This window comes from Apteryx mantelli, chromosome 20, assembly GCF_036417845.1.
Source record: "Apteryx mantelli isolate bAptMan1 chromosome 20, bAptMan1.hap1, whole genome shotgun sequence".
In the NCBI taxonomy this organism is placed as follows: Eukaryota; Metazoa; Chordata; class Aves; order Apterygiformes; family Apterygidae; genus Apteryx; species Apteryx mantelli.
In genome coordinates this window covers 11,669,591-11,695,506 of record NC_089997.1, presented here as the reverse complement: position 1 = coordinate 11,695,506, position 25,916 = coordinate 11,669,591, and the positions used below count along the sequence as shown (strand labels likewise).

General features: G+C 53.4%; 2 protein-coding genes across 2 annotated transcripts in view; one reads left to right on the top strand and one right to left on the bottom strand.

The window, feature by feature from the left end:
- Window positions 1–19,238, top strand: part of LOC136993797 (olfactory receptor 6M1-like) — an 81,351-nt gene extending 62,113 nt beyond the window's left edge. The window contains exons 2-4 of the mRNA XM_067308744.1: window positions 17,087–17,243; window positions 18,313–18,494; window positions 19,158–19,238. Coding sequence (XP_067164845.1) covers window positions 17,087–17,243; window positions 18,313–18,494; window positions 19,158–19,238 — 420 coding nt within the window. The remainder of the gene's footprint in view (window positions 1–17,086; window positions 17,244–18,312; window positions 18,495–19,157) is intronic.
- The window catches only part of LOC136993818 (uncharacterized), a 487,107-nt gene that overhangs the window by 172,993 nt on the left and 288,198 nt on the right, over window positions 1–25,916 (bottom strand). The gene's annotated exons all lie outside the window — the stretch shown is intronic.

The following is a 25,916-nucleotide window of genomic DNA, read 5'->3' as shown; positions in this document are numbered from 1 at the left end:
TTGTGTGAGTGATCCCATCACATCTCAGTTATTCCAGCAGTGCTGTAGTCCTGTGACAGCTTGTGCATCTCCATCTGCTCCTGTCTGTGCCCCAGGCTGCATGCACTTGTGTACATTTGGGCTGCAGAGCCTCAGCTGAGACACAGAGCACAGACTGGTTGTGGTGAAACATGCTGCCAAGAGCCAAGGACACCATGTGTGCAATGGCTTCACTTCAGAGCAGAGGCAAGCTGGCATAGCTAGCAGGAGGCAATGTAATGGTAAAATGAGGTTCCAACAGAGCTGGGCTGTGCAGAAATGGCAGGAAAGGGCTTTGATGCCTGAGCTGATTTGTAGCACTATGGGGCCCATGACAGAGGTGAAGCGATCTCCAGGAAGGACAAGGTGCCACTGAAGAGTGGAGACCTTGGTGTGATGGGCCTCCCATCTATGCAGGACAGTTGGATGTAGATGTGATGGACTTTGCCTCAAGGTAGTGGTGGCATTCATTTATTTGGGCACAGGCAGGAAACCTGAGGTGCCCTGGGGCACTTGCCCAGCAACCACTCCAAAAGGGCATGGCTTTCCTGTAGGTCCCATGCTGCACCTGCTAGAGACATGTGGTTGTGCTGGACATGCCAAGCATCTGACATGATGCTGCTGGGCTATTTTTTGTCACTGACTCAAGTGTGTGCACTGAATTACATTAGCTGTTTGCAATGTAGAGATCTGCATGATTATTTTAGTCTGCCTCAGTGAACATCTCCCAGGAGGAGGGAGTACAAAGGAGAAATGAAGTCATACTTTCAGCTGGGCCACTGTTCCCGAGTGGGGCCAGGCTCCTGGGATGAAGGGAGCTCATGGCAACAGGTCAGCACTACTGGGAGACAGCTCTGTCCAGGAGCAGCTCCTCTGCAAAGAGCAGCAGGGTTCCAGGCACCACCTGCTCTTGCTGACATAAGATGAGACAAGACAGAGAGAAGTGAAAGGCAGTGTGGAGTGGGAGGAGAGAGGAGAGCTCACGGAGGGACAAATCTTCAGAGCCTCTGACACAGTAAGTCTCTGGCTGTAGAGCAATACTGCTGGAGTTCCTGGAGGGGTCTTCTAAAACCATCTCATCTCATGACTGATAGTTTTTCTAGGATGTCCCACCCGGCTTCTCCAGTGCAGAGGAGGAGGAGGTGCTTCAGAGCAGGGATTCTCAGCCATACTGTCAGAGAGACAGGTCATGCGACTACCTTCTCCCAGGGATGATGCAGGGGTGTGAAGCCTGGGAGTGCACCCAGGACTGCACCGGGACTGTAATTCAGAGCAGTGTCCCTGCACCCCAGGGTGCTGTGTGCCTGGGGCAGTGACTCTGCTGCCTGCAAAGATCAGCACTCATCCTGCCCAGGGAATTCCTCACAGTGCAGTGGGGAGAAGCTCTGGGTAGGAGGATCGACCCCCAGCAGGGCAGGTTCATTCTCCTGTTGAGAGGGTGCTGCGTGGGTGAGGGCTGCTCACAGCTCTAGCTCATGCACAGGGCATATTTGAGGGGTCTTTTCAAGAGCAAGGTGAAAAAACAGCTGTTTGAAAGGGAAGGAGCTTTCCTTCTGGCATCTGCGCTTTCAGTTTCCTTATTTTGGCAGGGAGAAAAAAGGAAAGAGTTTTCTGGTTTGGCAAGGGACTGGGACTCCTCAGCCTTCACTCTCAGAGATCAGTAGGTTTGTGAGAAACCTCAGCAAACCCCTTCATCCCCACCTCAGCCTACAGGCAGCACCAGCATCCCCTTTATTGCCTCATCGGGGTTTATCTTGACTTGCTCCTTAGGACCTGCATGCACAGAGATGCCCCTGCCCAGTGCCCTGAGCCAGGAGGTTTCTGTAGGGCAGAGCTGAGCACACAGAGGATGGGAAGGGGTCTGCGAGCAGTGATTGGGAATAGTTGTTGGTACAGAGAAAGAGCTCCCCGCAGGGACAGCTGCAGGCAGCAGAGATGGGCAGGGAAGGAGATGAACAAACAGAATCATCATGGGAGGATGGATTTGGGCAAGTCATGGGCAGTCCCTCTGATGCAGACACCCTCTTCCTCTGAGCAAGCCCCCCACGTGTCCTCTCCCACCCAGCAGAGCCGCTGCCCTGACAGCCATGGAGTCTGGGGCATGAGCCACCTCCTCTGCAGCCAGACCTCCGGCAGAGGAGAGAGGCATCTCACCTGCCACGGGCCCATTTCATGCTGCCCAACGAAGGGGCTGACAGTGACTGCCCTGCGATGTTGCTGTCTGCAAGGCTGCATGCCCATCTGGGTAAGGTGAAGACTCTCCGGAGTGCCTGCCTGTCCCTGTCTCCTTGCCTCCCTTGGCAGCAGGATCATGGTGTTGCTCCTTATTTCCCCTCCTGTCCATGCTGCTCCTGCTCTTCTCTCGGGCTCCCTGGGGTTGGGGGGTTCAGCTGCAGTTCTGACACTGACCCTGTGAGTTGTGCAACAGAGGGGTCTGCATGGGAGGGAGGTTGCCCCAACCCCCTTCTGACCTGTGGGGCTCCAGGAAATGCAGTCCATGGGGTTGGGAAAAGAGCAGACTCTCCTTAAGGGAGACCATCCTTAGGACATTTGACCCTATGGCATTCTGCCAGGCTGTAAGCTGCCCTCCAGAAGGGCACAGCTGTCTCATAGCATCTCTGTGCTGAGAGACCCATGAAGAAGCTGCAGAGATGCAAAGAGTATGGAAATGGTGGTGGGCAGCTGAATAGGGGCAGCTGAAAAGAGCCCTGCGTGTCCTTGGCTAGAAGGGGAGTGTGGAGACCTCCCTCTGGTGAGCTGAGAAAGGGAGAGAAGTTTGGAGACCTGCAGTTTGAAACTGGACTCCTCTGCTCTCAGCAGCGGCTCGTTTCTTTTTAGGGCAACATATGAGTGTGATCATCCTCCAGCTCAAAGAGGTGGGAACACAGGACAGCTGGGATCAAGGCTAATAGACAGACTAGCTGTCCTCACTCTGCACCAAGTGACAGTGAATTCTTTCATCACAGGACTCACAGCAGAAATGCCATGGATTGCTACCTTTGAGGAACACTCCCTAGGGGTAACAAGGACATCTGAAAGAAAATAAACAACGTTGAAAAATCCCTAAAAGTCTGTTCCTTAACCCTCATTTACTAGAACTGGTGGTGAAGATGCTGAAAAGCCCTTCCACATGACAGCTGGATTTCACCTGGCAGAAACTGTGAATGCAGAGCTACTCCCTCCCATTCGCTCCTTCCCACCACTGTACAGCAGGACTGACTCCTTTGCAGCCCAAGGGCAGAGGCCCCTGCTCCTCACAGCACACTCAGCCAGTGCAAAGTGGAGCACACAGATCCTCTCAGCAAAGAGAGAGGCAATATGGGAGGTCGTATGAAAACTGGAACTTTTTTTTTTTTACTTGAAAAATCTCTCCTGACTTCTTAATTTCTATTCTTTGGACAGTCCCCTACGCCCTAAAGGAGCAAATGTCCAACAGCAGCTTCCTCAACGAGTTCATCCTCCTGGCATTTGCAGACACACAGGAGCTGCAGCTCTTGCACTTCATGCTGTTTCTGGGCATCTACCTGGCTGCCCTTCTGGCCAACAGCCTCATCATCACAGCCATAGCCTGTGACCACCGCCTCCACACCCCCATGTACTTCTTCCTCCTCAACCTCTCCCTCCTCGACCTTGGCACCATCTCCACCATTGTCCCCAAATCCATGGCCAATTCCCTCTGGAACACAAGGGCCATTTCCTACTCAGGATGTGCTGCCCAGGTCTTTCTGTTTGTCTTCTTGCTGTCAGCAGAATATTTTCTTCTCACTGTCATGGCCTATGACCGCTTTGTTGCCATCTGCAAACCCCTGCACTATGGGACCATCATGGGCACCAGAGCTTGTGTCAAAATGGCAGCAGCTGCCTGGGTCAGTGGTTTTCTCGATGGTCTCCTGCACACTGGGAACACATTTTCAATACCACTCTGCCAAGGCAATGTCGTGGAGCAGTTCTTCTGTGAAATTCCCCACATCCTCAAGCTCTCCTGCTCAGACTCCTACCTCAGGGAAGCTGGACTTATTGTGGTTAGTGTCTGTTTAGGCTTTGGGTGTTTCATTTTCATTGTGCTGTCCTACGTGCAGATCTTCACAGCTGTGCTGAGGATCCCCTCTGAGCAGGGCCAGCACAAAGCCTTCTCCATGTGCCTCCCTCACCTGGCCGTGGTCTCCTTGTTTGTCAGCACTCTCATGTTTACCTACCTGAAGCCCCCCTCCATCTCCTCCCCAGCTCTGGATCTGGTGGTGTCTGTTCTGTATGCAGTGGTGCCTCCAGCAGTGAACCCCCTCATCTACAGCATGAGGAACAAGGAGCTCAAGGAGGCACTGAGGAAACTGGTTCAATGGGTACAAGGTCAGCACCAATAACCATCCCATGTGCATCCACTCATCATTCACAGGGCATTTGGCCTCAAGGTTATGTGTTCTTCACTTCTTTCTTTCTTTCCTTTCCTCTGTTGCATTCTTGTAAAAAGACAAAACGGTTTGGTTCATGCCACTTGTCCTCAGGAATCTCTCGTTTGAATCTGACTGAGGGACCGTGTTGAAGCAGGAAGCCAGGCTTCCCCCTTCATCAGCAGAGATGGGGGAACCTCAGAGCCCACTAGTCTGAGCTCCCTCAGATGCCTTCAGGGCAATGAGGAGAGTTTCCCTTTGCAGCGGCTCCTTTGCACTGACACCAAGGGAGCTCATGGGACAGAGTCAGGCTCAGACGAATAAAGATGGGGTGAGACCATGGCTCCCATGTCCGTTAGGAGAGCTCAGCTTCCCTGGCCATTGTCAAGGGGTGATCTCACACCCCTCTCCTGTGAGGGTGGCAGCCAGTTGTCATCTTGGGCTGGTCCCTTCCCTCTCCAGCGCTCAAACGCTACAAGTGGAGGGGAAGTAGAGGGGAGGGGAGTCAGGCAGCAGCTTGTGGGGACAGACCCTGTGTTCCTCAGGACCATCCCCCACTGCCACAGCAGGCATTTCCTCGCTGCAGCCTTTGTGCGGTGGCTGCAGCTTTCCTGAGACACGTCCACCAACAGCAGCAGGACTTTCTCTTTTTAGAGTTGTTCTCTTCATTTCCATGCTGTCCTTCTGCACTCTGTTCTGGGTATATGGCCCAGTAGTTCTCATAACCTGGTAGTGGTAGGGTTGTGTTTCCATGTGTCCTGTAAGTTCAGGCAGGACAAGGCAATGGGCACCCTTATGCCAGACCTGGCCTCCAGAATAACACTGCTGTAATAAAAAGAGATCTCCTCTGTGACCTACCCGAAGTCTGGTCTTTCTTCAGAAGCTGGGGTCAAAAATACACCCAAGGGATTGCACCATAAAAGGGCCTGCTGCTCTGCCTCTGTACTGTGTGGGCTCCAGGGGATGAGCTCAGAGTCCCAGTGTGACATTTCAGGGACCAAGGGCTGGATTCAGGGTTCATTTCTCAGTGACCACTGCCAGTGGAGATGCTGAATGGTCTCTGAATTGCATGCCTGGGGCTGATACACAGGTGACAGTGCTGATGACAGATGCCCATCCTTCTGGAAGGGAACCTGAGCCCCCAGGAGAGCTCAGGGGATCTCCAGGGACATTGTGGGCCTGGGGGTGGGCAGTGAGCGGAGCCTCACCAAACAAGGGACAGTCCATGGTAGATTCACTCAAAGACAAAGCACTAAATCCAGGTATGCATAGGGAAACGAGGGTTCTGCAATGCCTGGAGAGGCAGTAGGCACCCAGGAGGCCCAGGGAAGGGGCATTGGAGAGTATCCTCAGTGCAACACCACAGGCCGGAGCTAGTGCACACCCAAAAACATCTCCTGCTACTGCAAACACCCTGGGGTCACTCTGAGCACCACCCATGAGGGCAGACACATGTCAGCAGTGTCAGCGGTGGTGAGCCCTGTTTGGCTGGGTCTGCTTCCCACCCCAACCAGCATGGCCCGTGCGGAGTCAGGATTCACCCTGCGGCCCCATGGTCCCACAGCCTGCTCGCTCTGCACAGCAGCACTGCCAGCCCGGGGCCCTGCGGGGAGCACCGGAGAAGGGTGCAGGAATGGCCAGCCAGGCCAGCATGGACACACTCACCTGGGGAAAGGCTCTCTGGGGAGCAGGGACGTCCCAGGAGAGAAGCAGCCAGCATTCGGAGATGGAAATGAGAATGAGGTTTCTCTGTGCACCAGCTCAGGACAGGCTGCTCTGTCCCTGGGGCAGCAGGAGCTGCCAGAGGGGCTGCAGGGCCAGGGCTCTCATGCTGTGCTGGGCAGTGGGGTGGGCATGGGGGGGCTGCAGGCAGACAGGGAGGGGAATCTTCTGGACACAAGACAGGGGAGACAGAGTGACTGGCGTCATTGGGGGGCCTCCTCCCCTTGCCGAGGAGCTGCTCTCCTTGTCCTTAAGCCTTGCCTGAGTTATGCTGTGGACATGCCTGTGCCTGGTCCTGCACCTCTCAGGTCCTGACCTGACCCTGTCCTTGTCCTGCTGACCTGCCCCCTCACTACGGTCAAGAAAGCCTTGGCAAGGGAAGCTGGGAACTGAGCAGATCCCAGGGAAGGCTGTAGGTAGAAAAGCTCGCTGTATATCCACATCAGCAGCTCTTGCCCAACAGCTCAATCAAAGGTGCAAGGAGTGCTTTAGGTTTGGACCCCTACCCAGGTAGTGCTGCATGCAGAGTCTGAGCAAGCACAGCCACTTGGGTCTGATTTTATGATGCACAGTTAGGAGAGCAGGTTTTTCTGTTTCACAGCTCAAGTGTTTATGCACCATTTGCCCCGAGCTGGGGCAGCTCCAGCTCCCCACAAGGGGGAAGGGGCCCAGGGGGAGTGGGCCAGGAGGCCTGGAGGGGGAAGCCGGCATCCCACTGCCTGGCTGGAGCTGGATCTCCAGCATGGGGGGGCCAGGGAGCTCCTTCCTTGTAGAGCTGGTCACCGTGGTGCCAGGAGAGGGGCTGGGAGCAAGGAGGGCAGCAGGTCGGGCAGGGGCAGGCAGGGCTGCGGTGGTGGCCACAGGGAGGGGGTGCAGCCAGTGCTACTGCAACGCAGAGGCTGTCGAAAAGGTCCCGCACTGCCCCTGGGCAGGAACAGGCTGTTCCCCCGTCCCTGTGCTGCCCTCCCAGCAGGACAGGACACGCGAGGAGGGGCTCAGCCTGCCCCATGCTCAGGGACAGCTCCCCAGGGCTGGCACAGCTTGGCCTGAGGCACCTCCAGCTCCTCAGCCTCTGCTCTGGCATGGCTGGCATGGGGATGAGAGCTCCTAGGGCAGGGCAGAACAAGCCTGGCTAGGAGAGCATCATGGGGAAGACCCAAAGGTCCCTGGCTCAGCCTTGGGCTTTGGAAGACTCCCTCATGCACCCTGAGAGGCTCCGTCTGCTTCTTCCACCCTGCCCTGTGCTCCCCTCCCATCAGCCAAAGCTGAGTCCAGCATCGCCTGGGGACTCCCTTCCCCATGGGGAGGAGAGGGAGGGTGTGACACGGCAATAGAGGGGCAGCTGGGATTCTTTCAGATTCTGGGGTTAGTCGCACTGGACTCGAGAGATCAGCATTTGTCAAGTATAAGAATTTAATAGACCTGAGAGGTTCTACACATATGACAGATGTTGGACAACACTAAACAATTAACAGCAGACGATCTACAAGTATGACAAAGCTAAAAAGTATAGTAAAGCTAGAAATATAACAGAACTAAACTATATATACACACATATGAGAGCTCTATGGTTAAGCCACGAGAGCACGGTACAATGAGCATTTTAGCCCTTTCCTTGTCCTTATGGGCCACCCCTCCAGTATAGTTTTCCCCAGATTGTTCTCACCACTGTTAAGCTACGCTGGGATGATTCAGGTTCTCCCTGGCAGTCGGCATCAGGGGCGTCCCTGCTGATGGGTGGGTTGTCGGGTCCGCAGGCCAGCTGACGGTGAGTCCAGGTCCACGCAGAGGTATGTGGCTTACTTGCTTTTACCCTTCCCGGGCTTAGTTCATTACCCATCCAAACCATGCCAGACCACGGTTACACAACAGAACTGATGGCCTCAGCCATCAGGATGGTCAACAATATGGCCAACAAATAACTGTACGCATGTTCAACAGATAACCCAGGGCAAAATTCCACAGTACCTAGATGCTTACAGTGCGAGTGTGTGGTGTCACTTCTCCTTGGCTGACTAGGTTTGCTCAGCACTCACGGGGTTATTGGAGGGCTACAGCAACCCCACAGTGTGGTGACTCTGGCTGTGGTACGCCCAAGGTTCCTTAACCCTTGGGGAGCACCCCAGAGCAAACCCCTCTTCTATGGGCTGCACCATCCTGAGTCCCATGCTTGCCTGTGCGGCGCCTATCAAGGGAGAAAACCTGAGAAATCCTTACTGTGGGTCAAAGCAAAGAAGCAGTGGCTGAGCAGTTACAACAAAGGTTCACAAAGCTTGCTGCCCTTTTGTCCCATTGCATCAAAACATTTGGTGGTCTTCTTTCTGATATCTATGACCTGTTATTAAGACACAGTTGTCAAATGAGACCCAGCACAACCTTAGGCTGCAATCAGAATAAAACCACAACGACTTGTCTTGCTTGCTTGCACTCCTCATCCAAGTCTAAGGAAAAGCCAGTTTGACTCTCCACCAGGCCCTCTGCATTCTCAAGTCAATGGGCACTAAGACACAGTCCTGCTGTGAGAGATACACCCCTCTGGTCCATTTTCTTACTGCTCTGTAGCCCTCAGAAATTAGTTTTGGATAGAAGAAAGTATAGAAAGCACAACCACTGGATAGCCTTCCTTCCTTCTTTACACCACAAGATTCATGTAGGAATCTGTGATCGGTATAATAAACAGTGAGCTTTGAGAGGAAAAATACAACACTGGTTTACCAAATGAAAAGCACAGCCACGCTAATCTGCTGGCCACCCTGGAGCAGGCAGCTGCCTGAGAAAACTCCAGTTGTAGCTTCTGTTCCCAGACTTCTGCATGTGGTTACCTCTTCAGAGTTTGCTAGAAACACTAGTCATCCACTCCAATTAATCTGGACTGGAATACGACCAACTCTGGGAAGCAGCACCAGACAAGAAGTGCAGGTGCTTTCAGAAATACTGCACCCTTCAAGGCTGAAAATCAGAGCCCAAACACAGACAATTCTGAGATCTGCAGTGGGGGGGGGGCAAAGAATTTGAAAAGAAAACTCACATACACTGTCAAGGGGTATTTTTCAACACACACTGCATGAGAACACCACTCTGCTGCAGCAAATGTTACCTCCTCCCAGAGCCAGCAAAGCTTCCTTAGTGCCTGGACGTCCTTAGGGGTGGCAGTGAGGTTAAAAGCACTGCTCATGGTCTCCTCCACCTTGCCTTCCTCAAATGCAGCAAGGAGCCCTCTCACAATGGCCTGAAAAAACACAGTTACAGCGGAAAGGGCTCATGAGACATAGGAATGAGCACACGAACCTTTAAGCAGCAGGTAGCTAAACAAGGCTTGTCAAAGCCTGTTAAGTTAGAGCCCGCAAACAGCAGGAGTGTTTCAGAGCACAGGATCACTGGCTCCCTCCGTTTGCTGCTCAGTGAGCAACAGCAGCCTGGTTCCTTGTTTCAGAGTCCTAACTTTGAAGGGCAGGGTTGTTTCAATCTGCTCGCCCTTCAGCGGTAACAGGGAAAAGAGAGGAAGCGGACAGAAAACCCAAGGAGTAGCAAACACAAGAAAGCAGCTCAGGAACGAACGCAAGAACAACAAACGCCTCTTGTGCCGCACCAGGCTGCAGCCCTCACAACGCTGAGGTTTCAGCCAGCCACAGCAGGCATTGCCCACACCAAGGCACCTAGGACAGGAGCCTGGAAGGCCTTGAAGGTGCTGAGCTTCAAAGGGAACTGAGCTGACAACACAAGGGGAAACATGACAACACTGGAGTCAGGCAATCGGAACACCATGGTGTGCGTTTGACTGGCTGCAATATGGCTGCTGGCATCCAAGTGTGCTTAAGGAAGGCAGAGTGTTAAGAGAAAAAGCACAAGTCAACTTTCAAGGACAATTACATGTAGGGGGCTGCCAGTTTATGGGGGACAGTGCAGACAGCTTCCTAACACTGACTGCTGAGCAGGAAGCCCAACTCTGACAAACAGGCCTTGCGAATATCATGTGAAAGTTCATGAGCACAGAAGCAAGGCAGCTGCTAGGGGTTTAATGTCCACACTCCACACTGGACCAAATTAGGCCCCTAATTCCAGCACCTACTCAAAAATAACTACAAAACTCATATGTCTGCATAATCATGTCAGACATGTAAAAGAAGTACTTGTGAACTATTATTTAAATAACAAACAGGATTAAAAAAAAACTCTTTGGGACAATAGTAAATGTATACACATGACATTCTTATAAACTGCAGGATACAGAAGAAAATGGTTTGTCAGCAAACCGATTTAACCTGACCTCTCTGCAGGGCACAGTTCAGGACACCTTCCCAAGTTACATACCTCCAATTTTCTAGAGAAGGTCCGGAAAAGAAGCTGCCTTGATATAAGCAATGGAACGGGGCTTGTCCAGAAAATATGTGATCTGCTTGCTTGGTTTGGAAGCTCTGCCAGCATAAAACAAACAAACAAAAAAAACCCCATACACACACACACACACCAAAGAGTTACAAAGGGCTTATTTCAGAGTCTTGTCTAAACTCTACATTAATTTAAGGAAAGGGCTCCTAAGGGTGCACAAGGAATTTATCTTCCACCGTTACTGCAAACAGCAGGACACTACAAAGGTCATCCCTAGGAGAAGGGAGTTCAGACTACGCCTAAAACAGCCACTGGCACACTGAAGGCTCTCGTTCACTTTTAACATACATTTGCCCTTTCACAAAAACCTTACAAAGCCACTTCAGCCAGTAACTAGCCAGAAGGCTTGGTCCCCACCCCCTTTTTTTTTTCTTTCTTTCCAGAAACAGCTTGTTTTATTCTACAGCTTCTGACAAAAGCTATATTAGCATAAATGCTCCAGCTGACTTAGACTTCCTCGACCAAAAGATCTTAGACTTGCGGCTGAAATGCTCTCGCTGCTGCCCATGGGGAGAGGCACAGAGCCAGAAAACAGTGCCTGGAGTCCAGGGCACTCTGCTGACGTGGGCATCTCTCCTGCTGGCACTAGAAATAGTGTATCCCGTCACATTCACTCCGTACAGATTATATCCTACCTAGGGCTAGCCCCCACGACACCTCCTCGGGCCCCTGGCTGCACAGCTGGTCACCAAGAGAAAAGGATGGGGGAAAAGCCTCACCATTTCAGCAACAATGGGTTAGTAGAAGAAGCAGAGTTTTCCAAGGCACCTGACACCTAAGAACGAGAACGCCCATTAATTACTTGAATAAGGTGTAACTCCTGATTTTCTCTTCCCTGCTTGAGTCTGGCCAGGGTCCTCCACACGTGGCTCAATGCTGAGGAAAGAACAGGCACAACAGGGTTGCGCAGCCACAGGCAAGTCTCTCGCAGACCGAGTGCAGCCCTGCACAGGGCCCTGACTCCCAACATTACCTTTCAGCTCCCAAAGTTCTCCCCTCCAAGCACCTCGCAGATCATCTCCCACAGAAACATGGGAAGAGTCTCTACAGCAGCAGCTACTGCCACTGCTGCAGCATCTCAGCAACCCCACACACCTCGCCCAGGCAACAGCCCGCTCACACACAGCTACTTCTCCCACCGCTGCGTCTTCGGCCTCTTTCTCACAGGCCTTCCAGTAACACCCCCTTCCAGCACCAAAGGTTTCTGGTGTCACTAGCAACAGCATACTGCCCCGGCCTAGACGTAAAGCTTGCTGCCTTCCTCAAGGAAAGCAACACACTAAAGGTTACTGAGCCATCTCAGATCATAAGCAAACATGTAAATCACTACCTCTGCAAGCTCCAGAAAAAAAAAGAGTCCACCTAGGACAGGAAAGAAAAGACGGAAAAGCAACTCAGACACTCACTGAAATAACATCCTGCTAAAGCAGGGCTCAGGATCTAGGTCTTTCAGTAAGTTGCAGCTGCACACTTCCTCACCAGGCACAAGGCAATAGTCAGGTGAAAGATTTTGTCAGCTGATGCAAAGATGGAGTCTTGCAAGTAGTTCTGCTTCACAAACAGAGACTGAAAGTGGTTTCGAAGGTTTCTTCTAGTTGCTTTCAAAAAGACTAGGCAACACTGTAAGGATTCTGCAATCTGTGTTCAACAAAAAAACCACTTCTTGTCAAATCTTTTGCTCCCAAACCCAGCTGCTACCATCACTACTGGACCATCTCCCTTTTGTGTCAGGTGCACAAAAACTTCCTACAACAGAACTGAGATCCTTCACTGCACCTTTCACTGAACACATTCTCCTTCAGCATGGTCTGGAATTTCAGAAGGTTAAACTCAAGCAGGCAAAACATTTCTGTATCCTCCAGTTCAACTTTTAGCAAGACAGAAGTTTCCGCCGAGCTGTCTTCAGTCACAGCTTGCCAGCACCAACCTTCCAGCAGAGAGAAAGAACAAGTCAACATTCCCAATGTGACATTCAGAGAGAACTACAGTTTAGATACCTGGCTACAGTTACAATATCTGCTCCTAAACAGAAGCACATCCTGCTCCAGCTGCAGGAGAGCACTCACCATCCATGAGACTTGTTCTGTCCATCAAGCACTTGAGGGGTCAGAAGTAGTTTGATCACACTGGAAGATCCATTTTCTCTTCATAATTCAGAAATGAATGGGGAAAGCTTGGATTTGCTAAAGCAGCCAGAGCCAGGGAACATGAATGGACAGAAGGCAGAAGCAAAGAAAAAAAAAAAATCAATCTATGCTTAGATACCTCCGTCTCCAACAGCAATGCACACCTCCATGAGAGAGTTACGCTCTGGCTTTACCATTTAGGTTCAACCAAGGGCTTGGGAGAAAGGAATGAGGACACTGGTGTCGAGGAATATTGGAAACGAACTGGAAAAATGGGCCCTAACCTGTAAATCCCTTGAAAACGCTCTCCATGCAAGGCTGCGTTCACGTCCGTCTCCTTGGTCTAGAGAGGACAGTGCCCATTTGTGGCATCCTTTTACTTTCCTCCTTAGCAACTGCAGGAAGCAAGGAAGCTATCAAAAAAGCACTCGAACTCTGCAAAGACTTACCTAAGCTCAGGCCCTGCTCTTTTCACAGCCCTCATTTCTCCCCATCCCTGGACATGACACCTTGCTAATGTTCATAACTGAAAGCTGAAGAAAACAAGTCCAATTTTCACAGGGTAATCAAGAAAACTGAATGCTGCACTTCCCCGGCACAGCACAACAGCAGCTCAGGCCTATCGACTTCCCCCACCACTTTCCCCACCCGCACCCAGAGCGTTGCAGCTTCCCACCGCGGGAGGACACCAGGGGCAGCAGGAGCACAGAAAGCAGCTTCTCTGCTCTTCTCCCTCCTCACCTGCTGCCTGCGGTTTCACTAGTGATGGAGCTCGCACAGCTCAGGGCTCCTCTGCACCTGCCGGGCGGCAGCGCGGGCTGAAAACACCCTTCTGTGTCCCTGGGGTGCTTGCAGACAGCACCTGCCCCCACCCGCAGCACAGAGCTTTCTCTCCCGGCCCGGCCCGGCCCAGCCCATCCTGTCCTGTCCCCTGGTGCAGACTCGCCCAGGCCCCGGGGCAGAGCGGGGCCCTGTGGCAGCAGCGCCTCGGCAGCAGCGTTTCCCCGCCGACGCTCCCCTGCAGCACAACTCCCGCAGCCCAGGGCCAGCCCGGCGCCGCTCCCCCTCACTCCCCACCCTCGGCTCCGGCCCTGGCCCCGGCCGGCAGCAGCAGCCACAGGCTCCGCGCACACGAGCACACGCCGGGCCGCAGTGTCGCTCCGGGCTCCCTGCGCAGCAGCCGCCAACACCCGCCGCTGCCGCAGCTGCTTCTCCGCGGCCTCGAGACCGGCACCGCAGTGGGGCCCGGTGGGGGCGGGGCCGGCGGCACCAGGGGCGGTGGCCATGGACACACAGGCCCCACCCCCACAGGGCCGGAAGTGCCGCCTCCCTCGGAGCATGCGCACTGGCGCAGAGGAGGGCGGGGGCGGGGCCGGGACTGCCCGGGGACTGCCCGGGCCCTGCGGGGAGGGAGGGGGGGCGAGGCGGCTGGTGCCGCGCGGGGCAGCGTCTCCCGGTGCGGGGCCGCCCGGAGCCTCGAGCCGCAGCGCTGGGAGCTGCCGCGCCGGGGCCGAGGGCCGAGGGCCGCGGGCTGGGCAGAGCGAGCGGCTGTGCGCGCGGGGGCAGCCGGAGGCACCGCGGCCCGGTGTGTGCGAGCAGCTGCTGGGGAAGGCCCGGCCCGGCCTGGGCCACCTCCGGCCCTGCGGGAGCCCCCGGCTCTTGTGCCCTTTCTCCTGTCAGGCCAGTGATGGCACCAGGTGGGTTTGGGAGCATAACAGTGGCAAAGGAATGATTTTTTCGAAAAAAGACCGAAGTACCCTTCCAGTGTCTCCTATTCTTTTTGAAGGGACATAGAAAAAACCCTTTAGAAAGTACTTTTGCTCTCTGTTCCCGAAATAGAAGTTTTCGCAAGACTTTCTCTTTGCCTTAGCTGATCTAATACTTTGCCTCTTGCCTTCTGCTGAGTGGGGAAGTGTGCGGCTGAGAAGTTTTTACAGACCTAGTTGGTGAGCCCTGCTTTAGCGTTAAGTTATTTAAGTGGGTGTATGAGTTGCTTTTCCATCTTTCATTTCCTCACCCCCTTAGACATTTCTACCCTAGATTTGAGTGTGTTCAAAGCAGAGGTCTGCGCAACACCTCTGAGTGTCTCTTGTTTCTTGGAGATGGTTCTTGCGGCATCTTTGTGAAATCTTCAGAGCTTGCGTTTAACCTGCTGCCAAGTCCCTGCAGCTGCTGCCTGCCTCTGCGAGGGTCAGCCCCACATGTGGCTTCAGGGTCCCCGCGCTCCTCCAGTTCTGCTGGTTTAAGTGTTTGTGGGCTGGTGTGAGGAGGCCAATAGCTGGTGAAGGTGTGAGAGCAGTGCAGGCAGAGCAGTCTGTGATCCTCATGTGTTTAGTGAGCTGGTGCCTGCAGCTCTGCTGGCGCTGCCTCTTCCCCTGTTCAGTCCCCGTCCACGCCAGGCCCTGAGGTGCCGCAGTCACTAGGTCTCAAACACGTCTGCAGGTTAACAGTGCTGAACAGCAGTTCCCTGCAAGTTTTCTGGAGAAGCTGACTGGCAAGGGAAGGACCCGCTGGTTCAAGCACCCAGAAGAAGGTTTTGGTTGCTGCCAAGCAATTGCTGGGTGTTTTGGTGCGCTCAGTTGTCAGCGCTTCCTCCCCTGGCGGCAGCAGCTGCCTGCGCTGTGTTGCCGTGGGGCGAGCGCGGTGCAGTGCCCGCTGCCCTCCCTCGCAGCCAGGTTTCACGCGCAGGAGCTGTGGCTGGGTGAGCACAGCCACAGCACCCAGCCCGGCCGTGACCCCCGGTGGGGTTCTCCCTGCGGCCCAGCCTGCGTGGGGGCAGGGGCAGTCCCCGACCGCCCCGTGCAGCCCCTGCCTGCTGCAGGGCCAGCCCTGGCCAGGGCACTGGGGCAAGGGGGGCCATGCCCCCTCTGTGACACGGGCTGTGGTCACAGGGGACATCCCGTGTCATGGCAACAGCTGCTCTCTCCCGCGCGGCCCTGGCCTCTCCCCACACGTCGTGGCGAGGCCAGGGGAGCCCAGGCGCTGGGGCTGCTCTCAGCACCACTCTGCTGCGAGGAGCCACCAACCCTGAGCGGGAGCCGGCAAGGGGAGGCTGGGGCAGAGCGGGGCTGCGGTGACGTGTGGAGGAGGAGGAGGAGAGGGGCTGTTTCCTCATCACCTCCTGCTGCGGGGTGACCCAGGGCGAGGAGGACAAAGATGGAGCTCTGGGACACTGGTCATGGGACACGGCATGGGCAGGTGGTGCCAACGCTCCCCACCCATGGTAAGGCCTTCAGGATCTCCTTCCCGGGAGCTGTTGCAGAGACCATTAACTCTGAACATGGCTGTGGAAACCCTGGGCCAGGGGGAGGGTGGACAGGGCTGGGGGCTGCAGCCAGATCTTCCACTGATGGTCCCCTCTGGCTCAGGTGCCAGTGTGGCCGCCAGGACTCCTGGATCCTCGCCCTGATGCTGCCCCTGCTGTCCCAGGGCACCCTGGGCAGAAGTCCCTGCCCCAAGGGTCACTGCTGGCCTCGCAGTGGGCATTGCCCACCCGAGCTCCTGGCGGGGGAAGGAGCTGGAGCTGCTCCGGTGGCTGTGCAGAGCCTGTGTGTGCAGAGATCCCGTAGGGGGAAACTGGCCCTGCAGGGGAGATTCTGGGGGATGCCCTGAGCCCCCAGATTGCCATGGGCACAGCACCGTCCTCTCACTGGGTGAAAATCCCTTGCCAGTGTCCCTAGGGAGGGGGTTCACCCTGTGAGAGCTGCTTCTGGAAGGAAAGGAGACCCTTTCTGCTTTTCCTCAGCTCAGCAAGACTTTCTGTCTGGGACCCCGAGCACTGCCTCTAATTCCTTCCTGCAGGCTTTGAGCTCAGGGACACATTGTGGATGTCCCGTGGTAGGATCTGCATGTCCTAATGCTTCTGTTTCAGCTGCAGACCGCTCCTGGGGGCAGATAAAGGTTGTAGCCTCAAGGCAGTGCCCACCTCAGCTGCTGAGCCCCTGTCAGGGATGGGGTGTGTTTGGGGAGGGGGATGCAGTTCGAATATGCTTGCACTTGTCATCTCCTTGGCTAGGCACGGCCTGAACAGCTGTGAGCTGGCCCCCCCAGAGCATGACGTGTCTTTCCCTTATTTTTCAGAGACTGCTGCTGTCTGGGAAGGTGTGTCTGACTACATTGTACGGCAGCTGATGCTGAACCAGGTGGGTCTGCCATCGTGGGCCTGCCCAGGAAAGCCTTCTTCTGGATCTTCTGGATCTGAGGGATGATTTCTCTGCTTTGACTTGTATTTTTGAGAGGGTGAAGAGGAGGGGGATGAAAACATCTGGAAAGTTCTTCAGAAGAACTTCTCCAAGGCTTCTCCAAAGCTTTTCTGAGTGCTTCGTCTGTCCCTTTTGTACAGCAGGATTGGGCAGGGCACTGAGCACCATCCCCATGCCCTGACAAGTCACCAGCCTGTCCACCTACCAGTCTCATAATTCTTCTCTTCCTTTGTGTTTTCAGGGAGTGAGAGTTATTTGTCTTGGGACCTTTGGTGTTGTAACTGAACGAGTTGGTGTTGGGAAGCATGGTTTCCTGGCTGTTCGCAGACCTGTGTTCTGTCTTTCGAAGACTATTGCAGAGGTTCACGGCCTCGCCTATGATAAGGCCCATGCTCCTGGTAAGAAGACAGGCTGAAACTTTTGCTTTGCCTTAGGACATCTTTGGGGTGTGCATAACTGCTGTTCAGCAGTGACTGTTAGAAACCTAGAATTGCTTCCCCAGGTCCTGAGAACAGCTTCAGTTTTTAATTATCATGTCATCATAATGCACATTACAATTATACTCCCTCTCTCCCTGACTTGTTTAACAGCTGGCTGCATGCCAGATGTATTGGGGCTGCTGCTTCTCATCAAATTGAGTTAAAACCTTTGGTCCATGTTTATGCCACACTGGAGCTTGTAAAGTTGAATAAGGGCATTCATGCTGGCTCTTCCATTCTCCTTCTACTTTGAAGTAGGTCAAAGGCAGCTGTAGAGAGCCTTGAAATGGAGATGGGGACAATAGTGTGTATGAAAACCCATCAGAGGCCATCTTTGCTGTGATTGCTGATCATCCCTGTGAGCCCTGCAGCTGTAATGGACATGGGTGATGCCTGTGGGGCAGCAGGAGCTCCGAGTTGTGTTTGGAGTGGGTCTTTCCTTTCAAAGGACTCGCTATCTTCTCTGTGATGTCAACATCAGTGTGGCGCTTCTTGGAGCTGGGCGTCTGGCACCAAAAGCAGGGATGTTTGCTGTGCAGTTCTGAGGGTGCTGGGGGTAGCTGGAAGGATCTGAAGGGGAGTAGTGCAATGCTTGTGTTTTCCTTTTTTCTTTCACCATGTGATGTGGCACAGCTAAATGTCTCCCAACCTGGAATGCACGGAGTGTGAGCACAAGTACCTGGCACCCACTCCGCCCTCTTGGGAACTGGTCCCCTTTCTCCTCTCCTTGTCCTGCCATCATGCCTCATGTTCATACGAGATGGCCAGGCCCTTTCTTTCAATCTCTGTAGGGAAGAAAGCATTGCAGAGTGCTTTGAACTTCTCCTAGGGAGAGATGACATCAGATTCCTTCAGGAGCTTTACCAGATGTTAAAGAAAACAGCTCTGTAGCACTGTCTTGCTTGAAGACCTCAAAGCTGCCGACGCTCTGTTTTAGCCTGCTGAACTGCTCCGCTAGTGACTGTGTTCCTCTTTTTCTGCTTCCTAGGTCATAAGCTCTCTGAGCCCCTGAAGTATGCTCGCATAGCCTCCGACATCTCTGTTCCTCGGAAAACAGTGGAGGCTTGCATAGAAGAGACCATGTGTCTTTTCTCCTACTGCCTGGAGAGTGGGAAGAATGTTGCCCTTGTGTTGAAGGACATTGGCATGCTTGTTATTCAAGGAGTAGATGTGAAAATGAGATTTTACAGAGACTTTCTGAGAAGGCTGAATGGGACGGAGCAGCTGGTAGAAGTTCTTCTTGGGGTAAGTTTTCCATTTCTCCAGCACTACTTGTAGTCCTTTTCTAACTCACAAGTGACTGCAGTTCTATTAGCCTGCCATGACCTGTTTAAGGACATGGACAGTCCTGGCCTATAGTAATGCCAACTCCCTGGACAGTTTGTCTTGAGCATTCAGAGGATTTGGCAACAAAGACGACCCTGGGAATAGCTATGCTGGGTCCACCCAAATGTTCATCCAGCCTGGGAGCCTGTTTCCATGTGCTGAGGGAAAAAAGTCCAAGGAAAGGGCAGGTCTTGTGTGTTTTTTCCAGGTAGACTTCCCTCCTTCCAGAAAGTCATGGTTTAGTGCCCGTTGGTGATGACATTTGAACCCATGTGTCCTTTGGCTGTGCCTGGGATGGTAAGGCAGTGAGTTCAGCAGTTTGCCCTTAAGCTGTGTAGCAATATTTCTGTGTGTCCCTTTGGAAGCTCAGCCTGATCCCTTCATGGGACGCCCTTGAGCTCTGGTGTGGTGAGGAATAGTAATGGATCCCTCCTCCCCTTGCCTGGACCAGTGGGGATGTCAGACCGCTGTGAACTCTCTGTTGACCTCAATCCTCTCTCTTTGCAGCTGGAGGGCCTGAGTGTGTTTCATCTCTCCCATATGGCAGCTGGTCAGAATATTTGTCACCCTCATGCTCTTGCTCTGTAGTGTTTCTAGGTCTGTGTCTGTGTAGGTTTGTTTTTGCAGGGATCATTGCTGACCCCACTCTCTGGGCAGGAAGCAGAGGCCCAGGCAGACCAAGGCCCATATGGGACCAGCCCCCTGTTGCTGCTGTTGCTATGTTGGTCTAGTTGTGCTGACCAGCTCTTCCCAGTGCCCTGGAGTGTCACCAGCATGAAGAGGGTCTTTCTGTCCTAATGTGTGCATCTGCACGCTGGCAGTCGTGGTTGCAGCATGTCAAAGTGAGAATCATTTGAGCCCGATGCCCTTCCCCAGGTCTCTAGTGCAGCCCTGTCCTTCATGCTGGTCTTTCAGGTGCCGCTGGAAAGGTGAGATGTGAAAGCAGGCTGAGGTGAGCCCCTCGAGGGTTAAGGCAGAGATGCAAGCAGGCTGTAGGCCAGCCCTGCTTCCCAGCTCTGTCTCTTCCTTCTGTCCTAGTCCGTGATGTCTTTTCAGTCCATTCTCTGGGCCAGGGCCTTTTCTCCAGCCTTTGTTGCAGTGGGTCCCAGAGCAGCTGCCCCTTGAACACACCCCAGAAGTTTGGCCCTCCCAGTTGTTACCCGCTTTGCCTCTCCATTCCTCCATGGTGCAGAGGCAGTTGTCTGAATGTTAGGAGAGACTGTGGGGTTAACCCCACATCAAGCCGGCAGGGAAAATGCAGCCGCCAGGAACCCCAGCTAGTGCAATGCCTTCTCGTGTGCTTGCCTCCATCAGCTTCTGCATTAGGAAAGACCTAGTCTCCTGACTGAGTCTCTGGATTCTCAGCCTTGCAAAAAGCCTGACAGTGTTCTTACCCTCTCTCATTAATTTCCCTCCAGTTTCTGTGCTGCATAACTGAGGGACTGTTGAGAGGAGTGGAGAAATTCAGCATTTCAGTGAGGCAGCTTCTTCTCTGAGCAGTGGAAAAGTTTGCTGCCCTTGTGAGCACTGAGATAATTTTCTTGGCATCACCTCAACACATGTCTGTCACTTTGCAGATGCCAGAGATGAGGGATTCAGTCCTCTCAGGCACCAAAACCGCTGCTTCTCAGACCCATTCTGGTCAGGTCATCATCTTTCCTGAGTGAGTATGTTTTCTTCTTAGCACCTGGGTGGCCAAGCGAGCAGCTTCTCACGGCATGTTTGGTAGCATTGTGTTGCCAGTGCTTGTGAGGGCTGCTCAGAAACTCATCTGAGAGTAACTCTTTGAAATGTGCATCAAAGTGCAGGTCCGTACTAGTTGCTGGCTTGGGACATTTTCATGTCTTCTGTGAGACCTGCATGAATCAAATGTGTCCTGAATGTGTTTTCTGGGGTCAAAAGTTTTTTTGTGGGAGGCCTATCTAGGCCAAAGTGAAGGCTGTGCCCAGGGGGGTTTGGCGAGCTTTGTCCTGGCTCCCATCATGCTCAGCGTTTTGTTCCATTACTTGTCTGGGAGATGGAGGTTCCTTTTTACAGATGGATGGACATGAGCTTGGGAGGGCCTGCAAGAGATTTGGAGGGTGAGACGGGAATTAGAAATGGTGCTGGAAAGCTGTAGGAGAGGAGATTATTGTGTTCTGCCTGGACATGAACATTGAACGGGAGATGGGAGATGGTCCCAACGGCAGCACAGAGGATCTGGGTTAAAATGAGCTTTCTCATAGGAAGGCTAGGAAAGCTCTCAAAGGGCCTGATGAGGAAGCTCATGCCCCTCTAGGTTCTCGAGGTCTTCACGATGTCACTCAGCTTGCTACTGCACTCCTCCAGCATCTGGCGTATTCTTCATATTCTGCTTTGGAAAAAGATGGACTTCCCAGTAGCTCCCAAATGCCCCTGTGTCCTCATTATTCACCCAAGGGGCAAAGGAAGTGTGGTGCCCTCCCTTTAGACTGTTTTCTTTTTCCTGTTTCCAGGTACAAGTTTGAGAGTACAGCTAGAAAACCACCCGTGGCACCTGTGAAGCCGACACGGGAAGAAGAGATGGGAAAAGATGGGTCCAGTGTCAAGAAAGGTAATGAAGCAGCTGGTTCCTGGCAGGGGTTTGTGTCTTCTCCTTCTGTCCTCTTTGGCAGGGTATTGGAGCCAAGGTGACAGTGGGATGGCTCAGGTAGCATGAGGCACTAGAGGTGATGCTGCTTACCCAATATGGGAAATCTCAAGTGAGTCCTGAGGGAACAAGACCTCGGGGCAGCCCGACACTCCTACCTGCAGTTGATACCTCCAAGTTAAACTTTCCCCCATTTCCACGGGACTCAGTGCCCTGGTGTGCACTGCAAACTGCTCTTCCTTTTGAGGCATTGGTGCAGAAGGGAGGCAAACTTGAGGACTATCCTTGAGCAATGTGAATCCTAAATTGTGCCTGGAGCTGTATGTAATGGAGGGGCTGAGCTATTTCATGGAATCAGTGTGTTTTCAAGTGGTGGGAAGAGTCACCTTGAGTAGATGGTACAAAGTCTGGTAACCTATGCCAAGACTTCCTTTCATTTTCAAAACATGGAGTTCTAAGCTTTCTTTCTGAATTTCTCATAAACATCCCCAAAACAGTGCCTTTGAGTTGACTGTGTCGCCAGAGGAACTGCAGGCATATGAGATCAGTAGACAGATCCAAGGATCTGCTCCCCTTGTGTGAAATTGTTGCCCCCAGAGAGACTCTGTTCATTCACCAGTACATCCCAGCAAGCCTCCTTTTTCATAATGTGACTAGGATAGAACATGAAAGAACAGAAAAAAACAGTACCACAGGAAATGATGTTGCACAGTAAAAACTAAAAGAAAGAGAGAAGCCATTGTCCGGAAGGGCCAAAGACCACCCAGGAAAGAAGACATAAAAGGAATCAGCTGGAGGCCTGACAGTTTTATCACAGGCTTGATCAGATCTGCATATCCTTCCTTTTCAAAAGGTCTCTGCAATTCTATCCTGCCTGAAGTGTTTTCTTGTCTCCTGCTTACAGGAAATCTTCCTGCCCAGCGCCTCCTCTTGAGAGGGAGGCATCCTCCACCCAAAATAACAGCTACGACTATGCAGAAAGGAAAGGGGAAGAAAGCTGAGGGCAAAGCGCCTCATGGCAGGTGAGACCCTTGGAGGAATGGATGAGGGTGACCCTGGACCCTTGTGCTTGTTTGGGTGAGATGTTTCCTCTGGACACAAGGTTCATAGCAGCTCTGAATGTCTTTTATCACATGTCACAGTGACTCCTGATCCCTTGATGGCAGGAATGCCTTTACACCCCTGACCACTTTCTCCTTCTTTGACACTGGGTGTCCAGGAACAATCACTTTTCCATACCAAAACACACGGTAGCTGGGACCATCGAGCAGTGTTTAATACATTAGCCAGGACGTGTGTCTTAGAGGCTGTCTTTATAAAGGACCCTGCTTCTCTCCTTGCCGCATCAAGACAGAGCCTGTATCTGGTCATGCTGAGCATTCCTGCGGGCACATCATGCAGCCCTGGGCATTTCAGCTGGGGGTGATCTCTGTCTCTGCCCAGCTTGTGAGTACAGGATGGAGACCAAACTCCCCCTGTGCTCACACCACCTCCCCACAATGTGTATTTTCAGCGTGCTGCCAGGCATCCAAGGGAGCTGCTCAAGGAAGGTGGAGCGAGGCAGGAGGAAGGGCAGTGCTGAAGGCATGCCGCCACCTGAGAAACTGGTTACAAGAATGCAGAGGTGGCCAGGAGAGGTACGTGCTACTGACTGAGGTCCTCCTTGTGCCATATGGACTTGTGGAAAAGCGCAGTTCTATGGGCAGTGAGTATGAAAGACCCCTTCCTGCATGTTCATTTGGCCATTGACCGACCTTGTCTGAGCCTTGCTTTAAAAGGTGCAGGTCATGCTCTAGTTTTGCAATGCATTTGTCACTATTGCATTCTCAGGAATCACTGAGAAGAACCCCCCCCCCCCTTTGGCCCTGTTTCTGGAGGGAATGTACCTGCTGGGCCTTTCAGGGATAGGGGATGGACAGTTTCTGTTTAGCTCAGTGATCATTTAGCTCATTGGTCAGATCAAAAATGCGATTTGCAGACCTGCCAGTATTAGCTTAGGGGCATAAGAGCACTGACAGGAAGGCTGAAGACAAGGGGCAGAAGGGAGGATAAGAAATGACCTTTGCGCACTGGAAAATACCAGATGCCAGTAATAATCTTTGCTGTTTCTTTTCTGTGGCCCTCCAGGTGGAATATCACTTCAGAGTAATGGGGGAGGGGATTCTTGTCTTTCCTCTGATCTGAACCCCTGGGAAGATTTCCCTTTCCTGTGCCTTTTGCTGAAGAGACAAGCAAGGCAAGTGAAGAGAGAAGAGTACTTTTGGAGAACTCATCTGAAGAAACCCCAGTGCTTCCTCTGGAGCTGTTTTCCAGAAGCATCTGTAAGAGGCAAGGAACCATGAGGAAGGGGGCTTGTGGTCCTAGCGAAGTCCCAGCGTTATTAAAGTCCCATAGTTGGGCTGTCGGCTGTTGGTGAAGCTCAAGTGAGGCCATGAACACTGATGCTGAGAGTAAAAGCTGAGGTCCTAAGGGGTGTTTAGGGTCATTTGATCTGACCTGCCAAACCTCCCAGTAGGGTTGCATTAAAAGTTCCTGCTCTGCCCATGGCAATTTCTTGCCCTCATTTGCGATGCTACGGGAGATGTCCGACTGACCTAGAGGGGTGAGTAGGCAGCATGGCCCTTGCCCTCTGAAGGGCAGTGGGCCTGAGAGGGAGAAAGATTGGATTTGTGGAAAAGGATGGGATTTGTATAGCAAGAGACAAAGCAGAGTGGGGTCTGTCCTTGGCGTCCCGGCCCAGCAGATGTAGAGGGAGAAGCGCTGAATGCGAGTGGCAGGGAGGGGGCTGTTTAACCATCTGCGCAGGGAGCAGGGTCTTCAGTGTGAGGAAGAGCACAGAGGGACCTGTCTGGGACCCCTACTGAACATCCCTCTGCATCAGCTCCTTCCTGCTGAAAGGGCACAAGACAGGGCAGAAAGGCAGTGACTCCCCTGGGGTCTAGCAGGGAGGCTAAAAGCTGCCTGTAAAACCATGACTTCACAGCAGCCCCAGATCAAAGACTGGCAGTCAGTTTTGCTCTCCAAATTTACTTTCTTTTTTTTTAATTTCTCCTGAACATTGCACACAGACTTGCTTTTGTGTTCTCTATCCCCTCAGTACCAGCTCACGGCACAAAAAAAACCCTTTCCTTACCCAAATGTACTCACCCATCAGGCTGCCCTGCCCAGCCCAGCTGCAGCACTTTACAGCCCCCTGTCCCTGCACAGAGGGAGAAGCCCTGCTCCTGCAGCCCCACATGCTGCATTGGCCATCTTGGCAGCTCTTGCTGCTGCTGAACCCTGCTCTCCCATCAGGAGCTCAGCTGCGACTGCAACCCAGGACATCCCTCTGTGTCTCCAGACTCAGCGTCTCTCCAGCCAACAAGTCAGGCTAAGGATCAAGCACAGCCTGGATGGAGAGTGCTGTCCTCTACCCCAGTGTTGTGCTTGGGGTAGATGAAGGACTGACCCTGCCACTGGGGTCTCTGTCACAGCTGTCTGCACATCAGGCAGATGTGTGAATCACTCCCACGTCCCCACACAGTCTGTGGAGCAGGGACTCAGCTGGTCTCTTTCCCTGCCCCGTGGCACTTCACCCTCCCTTCTCCCCATTCAGCGATGAGATGTACAGGCAGGACCACCTGGCACTACACACACTCTTCCTTCTTCTGTCCTTCCCATCAGGCAAGGGGATGGGACAAGTCAGCTAAGCTCAGGGTCAACAGGACACATGTATATCACATCCTCCGTGCTGCTCTCCAGCCTCTCTGGCCATACCACATGGTCTAGAAAGGATGTCCCACTGCAAGATGCATGTCCCAGCCAGCAGCAGATCTGCTGTCCCAGAGCTGGGACATGGTGACTGTGAGCAAAACCCAGGGTGCTGGGCAGCACAATCCCCCAGGCACCCCACCAATAGGGCAACGTCCCTGGGTGGGCTTGAACCACCAACCTTTCAGTTAACAGCCGAATGCGCTACCTGCTCCGCCACAGAGACCCCCACCTGGTGCTCTCCTGGGGCAGCTCCAGTGTCCAGTTCCCGGTGCTGTGGGAATGGGAATGTTCCTGATCCCAGGCACATCCCCAGCCCCAGGGAAGGGGACACTGCCATTTGCCCACTGCCAGGTGCTGGTGGGCAGAGCGGTGCAGAGGGAGGCCTAATACCTAGGTGAGGGGCTGTGGGCAGCTCCCTGCCCAGGATCGGCTCTGCCTGCTTTCATGGCCCTTCCAATGCACACGCCAGGGGGCAACTGGAGCTGTGGGCACATCACCCTGGGGAGGGCATTTCCCTCACCCCATTTGCTCCTGCTGCTGGTATCGAAGACAGGTGTGACACACACAGCAGTGCTGCACGGGGTGGCAGAGGTGACTCGGGGAAGGGGTTTGCTCCTCTCCATTGACCCTCCCTGGGAGGGCCAGAGCATGGGAGCAGCACCTGCAGCAAGAGTCTCCTCCTGCCCCATCAACTGCAGAGATGTTGAAGGGGCAGCACTCCATAGTGCAGCCCTGGTCGAGGACCAGTCCCAGCTGAGTGGTGATCTCAACTTCCCTCATCCCAGCCTGTGGCCCAGCAGGAGGGTTCAAATGCTGCTTTCTGCTGAGGCTCTCAGGGCACCAGGGGCCAAGAGGGCTGTGCTTGTCAGAGGCACATCATGGGACAAGAGTGTGTCCCACCCCTC